Source organism: Globicephala melas, chromosome 15 (assembly GCF_963455315.2).
Source record: "Globicephala melas chromosome 15, mGloMel1.2, whole genome shotgun sequence".
NCBI lineage: Eukaryota > Metazoa > Chordata > Mammalia > Artiodactyla > Delphinidae > Globicephala > Globicephala melas.
In genome coordinates, this window is record NC_083328.1 from 38,802,976 (window position 1) to 38,815,682 (window position 12,707).

General features: G+C 49.4%; 1 protein-coding gene across 2 annotated transcripts in view; it reads right to left on the reverse strand.

Moving 5' to 3' along the window:
* Positions 1-12,707, reverse strand: part of RRBP1 (ribosome binding protein 1) — a 58,851-nt gene that overhangs the window by 34,824 nt on the left and 11,320 nt on the right. For both annotated transcript variants that reach the window (XM_060284717.1, XM_060284718.2), the window contains exon 2: positions 970-3,001. In XM_060284717.1, coding sequence (XP_060140700.1) covers positions 970-2,980 — 2,011 coding nt within the window. In that variant the 5' untranslated portion in view covers positions 2,981-3,001. The remainder of the gene's footprint in view (positions 1-969; positions 3,002-12,707) is intronic.

Consider the following 12,707-nt stretch of genomic DNA (forward strand, 5'->3'; position numbering starts at 1 on the left):
AGAAGAGAGAGAGAGAGAAAGGGAGGGAGGGAGGAAGAAAACATCAGACTACTGTATCAAGTGAGTGATGAATATGAAACAGGAACTCGCGGGCCCAATTTCTACAGTAATCCATACTAAAAAGATAATGGACATTCATGTTCTACATTATCTAATATATGTATCTGATACATAATGTCTATTTTAATGTGCTATTAATGCTCCATTACATAACGGGGGTTGGGGGTAGCGAAGAGGGAAAACTGGGAGGCAGGTGTGTGGATGCCATTGTTTCTCAGAAACGTCATCCTACTGCTACTCATGCAACAAACATCTAGAAAAGAACAAAGCTATGCTAAAGCACCAGGTGAGGTAAGAACGCAGAACAGGCTGACAGAACGCAGCCAGACGTTTGAGAAAGACTGCAAGACACGGAACTGTCCTAGACTGGGTGGTGGATGGAGTCACTGCTCCTAATTCCTCACCCCTCCTCAACTCACACCTTTTCCCAGGTCGCTCCGCAGTCCCTCCCACTGGGGACAGTAGACTTCCTGCCCCTTGACTCAGGCTCAGTCTCATGGCCTGCTCTAGCCAACAGGATGCTGGTTTGAGCAGTGCCCTTTCACAGCTCTGCCAAAACCATGGGAGGGCCTCTGCCCTCGAGAGTCACTGATGCCTCGGCCAGGGCCCCAGAAGTAACACATAGAAGAGACCTATGTTCAACCTGCAGCAGGAGCTGAACCAGTTAAACTGCAGCATGAAGCAGAGCCACCAGCCGAGATAACCCCAACCAGTCAACCTCCAGCCAAGTCAACAGAAACATGAGCAGGAATAAACGACTGACACCGTGAGACCCTGAATTCTGGGATGTTTGTTATGCAGCCATGTGGCGATAGCTGACTGATACAGATGGCTTCCCCAAAGGGAATCCATAAGCCACTTAAAGACTGCTTTTCCCTCCAAAGTCATAAAGAAATCAAAGCTACTCACCAGGCTCACCTTTCTTCTTAGACCCAGACTTCTTCTTCACAGGAGCTTCTTGCTTTTGTGCCTCCTGGCTCTGGACCATATCTGCATTTTTGCCCTGCATAGGAGCTGACTCTGCCTTTTTACCCTGGTTGGCAGATGCATCCACCTTTTTGCCCTGGTTGGGGGACCCTTCTGACTTTCTGCCCTGGTTCAAGGTTCCCTCTGCCTTTTTGCCTTGATTGGGGGCCCCCCCTTCTGCTTTTTTCCCCTGGTTTGCAACACCCTCCGCCTTTGTGCCCTGATTAGCAACCGAATCTGCCTTTTTGCCCTGATTCTGGCCCCCCTCCGCTTTCCTGCCCTGGTTGGGGGTTCCCTCTGCCTTCTTCCCCTGGTTCTGGGCCCCCTCTCCCTTCTTGCCCTGGTTCTGGGGCCCCTCTGTCTTCTTGCCCTGGTTGGGGGCCCCCTCTGTCTTCTTGCCCTGGTTCTGGGCCCCCTCTCCCTTCTTGCCCTGGTTCTGGGGCCCCTCTGTCTTCTTGCCCTGGTTGGGGGCCCCCTCTGTCTTCTTGCCCTGGTTGGGGGCCCCCTCTGTCTTTTTGCCCTGGTTCTGGGCCCCCTCTGTCTTCTTGCCCTGGTTGGGGGCCCCCTCTGTCTTCTTGCCCTGGTTGGGGGTCCCCTCTGTCTTCTTGCCCTGGTTCTGGGTCCCCTCTGTCTTCTTGCCTTGGTTGGGGGCTCCCTCTGCCTTCTTGCCCTGGTTGGGGGCCCCCTCTGTCTTCCTGCCCTGGTTGGGGGTCCCCTCTGCCTTCCTGCCCTGGTTGGGGGCCCCCTCTCCCTTCTTGCCCTGGTTGGGGGCCCCCTCTCCCTTCTTGCCCTGGTTGGGGGCCCCCTCTGTCTTCCTGCCCTGGTTGGGGGCCCCCTCTGTCTTCTTGCCCTGGTTGGGGGCCCCCTCTCCCTTCTTGCCCTGGTTGGGGGCCTCCTCTGTCTTCTTGCCCTGGTTGGGGGCCCCCTCTCCCTTCTTGCCCTGGTTGGGGGCCCCCTCTCCCTTCTTGCCCTGGTTCGGGGCCCCCTCTGTCTTCTTGCCCTGGCTCTGGGCCCCCTCTGTCTTCTTGCCCTGGTTCTGGGCCCCCTCTGTCTTCCTGCCCTGGTTGGGGGTCCCCTCTGTCTTCTTGCCCTGGTTGGGGGCCCCCTCTAACTTCTTGCCCTGGTTGGGGGCCCCCTCTGTCTTCTTGCCCTGGTTGGGGGCCCCCTCTGTCTTCTTGCCCTGGTTGGGGGCCCCCTCTGTCTTCTTGCCCTGGGTGGGGGCCCCCTCTGTCTTCTTGCCCTGGTTCTGGGTCCCCTCTCCCTTCTTGCCCTGGTTCTGGGCCCCCTCTGCCTTCCTGCCCTGGTTGGGGGCCCCCTCTCCCTTCTTGCCCTGGTTCTGGGCCCCCTCTGCCTTCTTGCCCTGCATAGCACTGGTGGCAGAGGCACTGCCCTTGGCACCCACTGGGGACACAACCACCATAGGGACCTCCTTGGGAGCGGCTTCCAAAATGGCAGCCTTTGAGGCAAGAACCTGGATGGAATTTACTACAGAACTGACTGCTGGTTCCACCTTTGCCACTTTTTTCTCCTTCTTCTTTTTGTCCTTAGGGGAAGAAGCCGGCTTCTCCTGGGGCATGGCTGGTACCGTGGCTACAGGGGGAATGACCACGGGGGACTGGACGGGGGTTGGAGCCACTGCCACTGCAGGCGCCCGCACTGCGTCCTTGGGGAGGATGGTCACGTTGGGGCCTGGCTCATGGTCAGGTATCTTCCCGTTGGGTTTCTCGTCCTTTTTCTTGGTCTTTCCTTTCTTCTCCACTGTTTTCTCCTTCTTTTTCTTCTCCACTTTCTGGTGGTGAGTTTTCGCCATCTCCCTGCGCTGGTTGGCTAGAGCTTCTTCATACGACGTCTCCTTCATGGAGAACGTCGACACCAGGAAGATGCCGATGGCGGAAACAACCATGAATCCACCAAAGACCACAACCCCCAAGGTCTGGGTGTCGTAAATATCCATCCTGGCTTGCTTTCCTTTCACCTGCCAAATACATACATGTCAATTATTTTTTGTAGAAACTGAGGTATTCAACAAGCACCAACCCCACCCCTAACACCTGACTTACGGTTTCACTAATTCTTCAGACTGATAAAGTGAAGGAAGAAACAAACTCAGGCCATCTCCGATGTCACCCATTCTCCCCGCCCCCTTCAGAAGTGAGCAACTCTTACATAAGATATTCCATTAGTGCCGGGACATACGAAGCCATGGAGAGACAGCAGCGAGGAGCTCTATACTCAGGGCACATAACACCCAGGAGACTCAGATGCCATGCTCCCAGTTCACGATGTTCCTCACGGCAGGGGTCAAAGATGCACATGAGCACAAGCACCGGCCAGGTGTGAGACAATTGGGAGTAGTGAGGACTGTGGCAAACTGCCCCACTACATTAGGGCCAGGTGACGCCCAGCCACAGCTGATTACTGTAGACATGCGGGCACCGTGTTGAGAGATCTTTCGCTTTCTCACATTAGGACAGAAAATTTTTTTTTGCTTAACGTGAAGTTGACTGATTTTAAAAATACCATGTGAGTCAAACCAAACACGGCTGCCGGCTCTCAGCCACAGCGTCCAGGCCAGCAGGCCCTTGCGAGCCATCTGACTCTGCTGCCTCCATTTCCTCCAGTGCTGATAAACACAGCTACCCAGGGCCAAAGATGAGAACCCACGCATTACAATCCGGAAAGGTGATCAAAAGTTGGTGAGGAAAAATGGCCTTTAGCCAGTGATAGCTCCGAAGAGCTATGCAACCTGCAAACTTGCACATTAGGAAACAGGAAATACCAGTCTTGGGAAGCCGACCAAGTAAGACTCCAGGTTTGGAATTTCACATCCAGAGGCTGCAAAGAGGGAGGAGGACAGTGTCACCAGGTCCACTCCTCGCCCTGGGGAGGGGACCCTTTGCCTGATGACAAACTCCCAATCAAGAGGATGAACCACCCCTTCTTGCTGGCTGGGGACCAAAGTCCATAGGGTCAGAGGTGGCCAGGTCCACACCCATCAGCTGTCAGCCGGGCTAAATCTGACTTCAGTGAGAAACTCCAACAGGCTCATTTCTTGGATACATTCAACTTTTATCAACTAATATTGATGCTACTACAATCATATTCCAGTCCCCTGAACTGGGGAGTGAGAAACAGCTCCCCCAGGAGGACAAGCAGTGGACCTGAGAAGGGAACGCAATGGTGAGGTGGGGGAGGAAGGCAGCAAGGGGGAGAGCTGAACGGCCCCCGGGTCCCCAGAGCACAGTTTCTCCGTCTTTCTACAGAACCCTTGCGGGAAGAGGGTGGAACGCGCTCTGCTCTCCACGGTGGTAAGTCCCTCAGCTGCGGCTGTGACACTTACTTCACCCAGACTGTCGCCGGGCCTGCAGCTCCAGGTCAAGCTCCACATTCCACTCCTCAGGCCCGAGGTAGACTCCTGGGGCAGCGGGTTCTGACCCCGGGCCATGGGTTCTGGCAGCGAGATACACAGCCAGGGCCCCTCACACATGACAGTCAGGAGAGGTCACCCCACACGAGCCCTTCGGGATCCTCGCAGCCAAGTGTGCAAAAGGCCTGGAGGGGGGTCCCGTGGGTGGGAGGACAGGGACAAGAAGCTGGAACGTTCCAGGCCCCGTTCTAACCCCGCTGCTTGGAGGGCGTCCACCAACTGAAACTCCGGGTCCTCACAAGCACCCCTCAGAACTTCGCCAATGTGGACACGTTTCAGGTACAAAGCAACACCATAATCACTATATCCATCCTATTCAGATGACAAAAACCCTTTGACCTTCTGTACAGCACAGGGAACTCTACTCAATGCTCTGTAATGACCTACATGGAAAAAGAATCTGAAAAAGAATGGATACAAAACTCCTTTGAAACACCCCTTCTCCAGAGGCAGCACCACGCCAGGGGCCCGGGTCACCCTGGCTGAGGGTCCGTAAGCCCCGGGTGGCGTCCCCAACAAGCCCTGGAGGTCGGGTCCCCTGGAGTCCCAGGGCCACCACCCCCACGATGGGCGCCTGCCCCCCACCGTGGGCTCTGCAGATGTGTGGTTTGGTTAGAAAAGCCACGGTTGAAAAGTCAGCTTTGACTCTCAAGTTAGGCAAACACGGGATACAAAAATATATTCTCTGTCAGGGGCAGAGTGGAGAAAAGCCAGCTGGGAGAGCACTTCCCTCCGCAGTGGACAGACAGATATCTGAGTCCATCACAGATGTGTCTTCCCAGCTTTGCAGGACCGCTGCTCCAGAAAGAAATTGTATCCCCACCACTAACTCCTGAGTATGAGTTTCTTTGAAAGGACGCTTTCACAGGAAGATGAAAAGCCCTAGATTTGTGGTAACTCAGTGAAACAGTGAAGGCTCAGGACACATCACCATCACCACGGACAGCCAAGAAGTCGAGGTGGGAGCCGCCTTCCCGCTGCCCCGCAGAGTCAGCTCCTGCTCGAGGGGCGGGAGTGCCACCTGTGCTCACAGGCACAGCAAAGCCAGCGATGCCTCAAGGACGCTCTCAAGGTCAGCCTTCAAGGTCGGCCTTCTGGCGCTTCGCTTCTGAAATCCCCACCATGGTAAAAGGCCCCCAGAGGGAATCTCCCGCAGGGTTTCCCCAAGGGCCGTGCCCAGGAGGGCAAAGAATCCGGCCAACCGTGCCACTGCATCCTGTGTGGGCTGACCACAAAGAACCTGCACTCCGTCAATCCCGGAAACCTCTATGAAATGCGCACTCTTATTTACTATGGCCAGTCCGCTTAGAGTGCAAAGCAGAAAGGTGAAGGCCTGCCAGGGCAGGGGGCAGAAGACTCCCCCGAGGCTCGGGGACCGCTCCCAGGCCTGGCCGGCTGACATGCCCTGGGCCACCTCGGGGCTCCTCAGAGAATGGCTTTCCTCTGCTCCTGGGAGTAAGGACTCGGGAACAGAAGTTAAGTGGACGCCCCAGGCACGGACTACATTTGCTGATTCGTGTGGCCCGACCTGGCTTGTCCAGTCTGGCCAGTTCAGTCCAACTTGGCAATGGGGATTTGGGGACGTTTTGCGAAAAGGGCCCTCAACAGCACCGCTGGGGCGGGGTCTCATCACTCTCCAGCTGCTCCTCGGGGGCCACGTGTGGGCACTTGGAGAAGCCACGGCAGGGGAGCGAGACGAAGCCTCCCGACTGAGCCCAAGCCCCATCTCCTGGGAGGTAGGTGACTTACCAGGAAGGCACAACCCAAAACACAACGACAATAAAATGGAGACACTAGCAGGTGCGGCTGCATCAGGATCACTGTCTCCTTGTTTTTGTAAATATTATGAAATATTTCAAATATACGGAAGATTAAGAAAAATATCATGAACGTCCATTTACCTACCACCCAGGTTTAGCAAATCCAAACATCTTTCCCCATTTACTTTAGATACATATATGTAGTATCTCATCCTTCTCTCCAGAGAGAACCAATACTCAGAACGCCACCACTTCCACACGCGTGCGTGTGCTTACACATGTCCAGCACCGCTACGGTGAGGGCTGCGTGAGACACCACTGCGGGCATCACCTGGCAGCATTTCATCCTCTAGGACACACCGCAGGGCCCAGGGCTGCTCCCCCAGGGCAGTGCCGCGAGCTCCGCCCTCTGCGGCCCGCACCATCTCCTCCTGCACTCACACCCGGATGCGGCCCCACGTGCCTCCCATGGTGAGCTGCCCTTCATGCTGCTTCCACGACGTTGTCTGCTCATACCCTTGGCCCATTTTCTAAAGGGTTGTCTTTTTCCCTCATTTGTAGGTGCCCTTTACACATTTGGATATTAACCATTTGTATCCAAGTCTGCGGTTTCTTTTTCAACCAATTTTGTTTGAAAAATTGTTTCACTGTTTTGTTTCACAGTGTTTTCTTGTTTCATTGCTACCACCCCAGAGTCAAAGAGAACCTGTTTCCTTTTTCTTTTTTTAAGGAAAAATCTGTTGCTATCCTTTAAATCTAAATAATTACTCAGTTGTGTTGGAGAAAGGCAACGCATTCCTAGGAGTCAAAACGCAAAAGGAACAAAGGGGTTGATACCGAGTGAAAACCTCCCTTACACCCCTGACTCTCAGCCACCCAGGTTCCAACCACTGGGAGAGAAGTCCTTTCACTGTTTATTTCCTTCTACAAACTTCAGAACACTTTTCATAGCTGGGTTTCTAATCACCTGGGATCTACTCTGGCATAGGAAAGGAAACAGGGTCAGCTTCCCCCACGGCTTAAGTTACCCAGCGCCCCTTCCGGACTGGTCCATCCCCGCCACCCCCCGACTTTTACAGCCTCCTCTGTCCCATCTGGTTTGCAGTACACGTGGATCCCTCCTCACCGGACTCACACTTTGTTCCACCTAAATGTTATTTACGCCCTGCGTCAATACTACATTTTGGTCTATGCATCCCTTCCAAAAATTCTACTGGAACTTTTATTTGAAACACACTGAATTTACAGGTGAACATGGGGAGAGCCGATGCTGTATACTATGGGAGCTGTCGGTGAATGGAGCGTGTAGCACTCCACTTATTTCAATGTTCTTTCATACTTGCAGGGAGCTTTTATGATCTTCTCTATAGAAGTCTTACACATCTTTTTTGTTGTTGTTAAGGTTATTGCTATTTTTAAATGTACTAGAAAAAGATATCTTTTTCTTTTTCTAGCTACAGACAACCAGCAAAGTTATTCATTTTTGCGTGTGTGTCGTTTACCCAAATATTAAGCTAAACTCTCATCAAATCCAGGAGTTTGTGGATCCTCTTCAAGAAAAATCACCTGTGAAAAGAGTAATTTCTTGCTTTCTAATCCACACCATCGCTTCTCTCTCGTCTCACAGAGCCGGCTCCAGGCTCGCTGGTCTCACGGCCAGGTCTCCACTTCTGATCCTTCACTGTTAGATGCTGTGTTGACTGTAGGCTTTTGGTAGAAACCTTTGATCAGGTTAAGCTATCTTATGTTCCTAGTTACCTTTCCTTTTTTAATAGGGTATTTTAGCAAATGCTTTCTCTTTACCACTTGACATTTAATCTGAATTGGATTGAATTAAAAGAATATATTCTAATGTTAACTCACAGGTGGTTCTGATGGTGTAAACACTTCTTGACGGTGGGTCTTTTCTTTTCTAATCCCTCACTAGATTTGGTCTGTTCACATTTTTATGTGGGATTCGGGTGGCTGTGCTGTCAAGCGGGGCAAGTCAGAGCTCATTCTCAGACTGTTCTTACGCAGTCTTGGTAGCAAGGTCACTTCAGTCCCATAAGATGAGCTACAATCTCTTTTCCTCCATCCTTTGTAGGTTCACAAGAACTTGCCTGTAAAACTGTCAGAATCTGGTTTTTCGAGATCTGTTCTTGGAGGGGGGAGAGTGGGTAGAGAGCTGATTTTTCTTTAACTGAAGTATAGTTGCTGTATATTATATAAGTTACAGGTATACAATACAGTGATTCACAATTTTGAAAGGTTTTTAAAGTATAAACCTACTCCATTTATAGTTATTATAAAATATTGGCTATACTCCCCATGTTGTACAATAGACCCTTGTAGCTTATTTTATATCTAATAGTTTGTGCCTCTTAATCTCCTACCCCTCTCTCGCCCCTCCTCGCTTCCCTCTCCCCACTGGCAACCACTAGTTTGTTCTCTATACTGTGAATCTGCTTCTTTTTTGTTATATTCACTAGTTTGTTGTATTTTTTAGATTCCACATATAAGTGACATCATACGGTATTTTTCTTTCTCTGTCTGACTTATTTCACTTCGCACAATACCTTCTAGGTTCACCCATGTTGTCGCAAACGGCAAAATTTCATTCTTTTTTTATGGCTGAGTAGTATTCCATCATATACGTATATATAAATATATATGCGATATATATATCACATCTTTTATTCATTCATCTGTCGATGGACATTTAGGTTGTTTCCATGTCTTGGCTATTATAAATAGTGCTGCTATGAACACTGGGGTGCATGTATATTTCTGAATTAGTGTTTTTGTTTTTTTCAGATATATACTCAGGAGTAGGAGTGCTGGGTCATACTGTAGTTCTATTTTTAGTTTTTTGAGGAACCTCCACACTGTTCTGTTTTCCACAGTGGCTGCACTAATTTACATTCCCACCAACAGTGTATGAAGGTTCCCTTTGGCAGAGAGCTGATTTTTAATTGCTATTTCAATTTCAATGATGATTCCAGAACCAGCTTTTGGGTTTGTGATCCAATCTATATAATTAATTTTCATTATTCCTTCCTCCAACTTCCATTGGTTTATACTGTTCTAACTTCTTGACATGAACCTCCCTGATCATGGCTTTATCAGTTTCTCCTGGAAATCTGTTGATTTGTGTTTTATTTGGAGGGCATCTATTAGGTGAATATAAGATCAGAATTGTTACATCTTTCTGATAAAGTGCCTACTATTTTTTCCTTTATTATAAAGTGATTTTTTTTTTTTTTTTTTGGTGGTACGTGGGCCTCTCACTGCTGTGGCCTCTCCTGTTGCGGAGCACAGGCTCCGGACGCGCAGGCTCAGCGGCCGTGGCTCACGGGCCTAGCTGCTCCGCGGCATGTGGGATCTTCCCGGACCGGGGCACGAACCCGTGTCCCCTGCATCGGCAGGTGGACTCTCAACCACTGCGTCACCAGGGAAGCCCCTAAAGTGATCCTCTTTATCCCTAATAATGATCCTTTTTTTTTCCACTTCATTCTGATTGTATGTCTGAATACACTACTATGTGTAAAATAGACAGCTAGTGGGAACCTGCTGCATAGCACAGGGAGCTCAGCTCGGTGCTCTGTGATGACCTAGATGGATGGGATGGGGGGGATATATGTATATATATATAGCTGATTCACTTTGTGGTACAGCAGAAACTAACACAACATTGTAAGGCAATTATACTCCAGTTAAAAAAAAAAAGTTATGCCAATTTTGGGGGGGTTAATATTGGCCTAGAATCATTTTCTGTTCTCCACATGCAACCTTTCTGGGTTCACATGTTCTAAGTGGAGCTCTTAAAAGCAGCATATAGCTGGATTTTATTGTCAGACCAGCATGGCAATTTGCTTTCTTAACTGGTACGGTTAGTTCACCAACATCTACTGTGATTGCCTACGTATCTGGACTCATTTATACCCTTATTTTGTTACTCCTATTTACAATACTTTTTCTTTGCTTATTCCCCCTTTATTTATTTATTTATTTGCATTCCACTGGACATCTTTTCCTCTGTGTTTGAAAGTTACTCTTCTGTTCTTGTGTGTGTCTGTGTGCAAGCGCTCTTTTAAAAAACTGTAATTAATGGGCTTCCCTGGTGGCGCAGTGGTTGAGAATCTGCCTGCTAATGCAGGGGACACGGGTTCGAGCCCTGGTCTGGGAGGATCCCACATGCCGCGGAGCAACTAGGCCCGTGAGCCACAACTACTGAGCCTGCGCGTCTGGAGCCTGTGCTCTGCAACAGGAGAGGCCACAACAGTGAGAGGCCCACGCACCGCGATGAAGAGCGGCCCCCACTTGCCGCAACTAGAGAGAGCCCTCGCACAGAAACGAAGGCCCAACATAGCCATAAATAAATAAATAAATAAAAAATTTTTAAAAAACTGTAATTAAAATGTCTTTTCCCCTTACGTTCTCCTAACATACACACCTGACACTTCCCAGGAGCCTTGGTGCTCCACCCACTTCTCCCTCACACATACTTGGGCGACCTGCGGGTGCTTGGAGTTCCAGACACTCGTGTTAAATTACCCAAACGGTTCCCAGTCTGCTGCTGGCCACTGCTTCGTGCACCTCACGCCTTCTTTTGAGTCTCCCCAAAGCACGTCCTCGACTACTTGCTTCAGCAACAGTCTCCTCTTGATAAACACCCGCAGTCCTCACAGCCCTGGAAGGACTTCTTTCCTTCACCCTCGCTCTGCATGAATGGATTAACTGGGTCCACAGTCCCGTGCTGACAGTTATTTTCTCTCACCACTTTGAAGATATTATCTTATCTGTCTTCTGGCTTTTTTGGTTGGCAGCCGTGGCAGGGTGTGTGCTTACTATGGAAAAACATGTTGTTGAGCTGTCATTCCTTTGTAATACCTTTTAAAAATACCTCCTCGCTTTTAAGCTCCATCTTTGGGGTTCCAAGCCTTTACCAATGCCTTTAGACGTGTTATTTATTTTTATTATCTTAGGCTCACTGTGCTTTCTCATGTTTTTCACCAGTTCTGGAAAGCCCTTGGCCACTCAGTTCTCTGGAGATTTCCTTGCTCCTGTTTCTTTGTGGTAGAAGTCCTAACTAGACCTCAATCTCTCTGTGCTACCACTCGGACATACGCTCCACTTCGCCAATTGTCTCTTCAGCTGAATCTAACCAGTTCTATAATCAGTCCTTTGAGTTATTCTATTTTTTTTCAAGTTCGCCTTGTTTTTTCCCTGGTGTTATTTTTTCCCATTAATGTTTTCCACTACCTACTTTTATACCTCTGACAGTGACTCTGGCAGGAATTTATTAAGTTGCAACCCTGTCTGGGCTGAATTTCAGGCTTGTCTCTAAAGAGCTATTTTATCTTTGCTTCAACGAAGCCTTCAGAGAAGGCGGCAGGTAGGGACACATTTTTAGATGCAGCAGCTCCTGTTAAATATTCCCAGGAGACTCTGCCTCCCCCGCCTCAGGACAAAACAGATAAGCTCCCATGCCATCTCCCCTGGCCACTAGTCTGTCCCTTCAGTGCAGGTTTTACATTGGAGTGTGAGTTGGGTTCCCACTCCCCACACCCAGCTCCCACCCGGACATAAAAACCAATGACCCAAGACCCAGACTTCGGAGGACTACGCGACACCCACACTGCAGGGGCAGCTCACCTCTGGACCCAGACAGTCCCCGCCCTTGTCTTATGGCATTCGGTAATCTCTTTTACTACCTTGTAAACTCAGCTATGCTTTTTAGAGAACGCTTATTAGCTCCATCTAACATTTCTAAATGTTTATAGAGAAGAGAGTTTTCAGGTCATCTCATCTAAAATTTTAAGTGTGACCTCTAATTCTTCTTTCTTTTTCTTTTCTTTTTTTTTTTTTTAACCTAAAACTAAGAGAAAATCTTGTAACTAAAAGATATAGTATTCGGAAATAATTTATTTCATGTTTTAAGAGGATGGAAATAACTGACTTCCTACTTCAAAGAAACAATGCTATTCATTTTAAAGAAAGATAAAACACTAAAAATAGAAATGTATTCTATTCTCAGCCTTGGCTTTTTCACCGGCCACTTCAGATTCAATTTCTTTGCTAAGGAAAAAAAAACAAAGCATTGACATGCTTTTGTGTTTCTCCAATATAACAGTCTTTGGAAAAGTAGGTACTTGAATGGACCTAAATCTTCTGAGCACTTACGAGGAGCCTACAGGGCTCACTACACGCCCCTGAGGTAGGGGTCAGGAGTCCTGAGTCCTCAAATCGCCCACGAGCAGTTCAGATGTGCAGAGTTCTTCCTGCAGTGGACACGAAGCTCCCAGGAAGCAGGATCAGTGGTCTCCCCACCGTGTCCAATCAAACCTGGGCACATCCACGCTCCAAGCGTCTGTGTAGGCTCCACTAAATACCAATCAGGCAGGGGCCACTCATTTACACAGTCACAGGGTTATGAGAACCACCTTGAAACAGAAAAGCACAGGCATCCTGGCGGAGGAAGAGAACACACACTGTGGGGTCTCACACGCTTT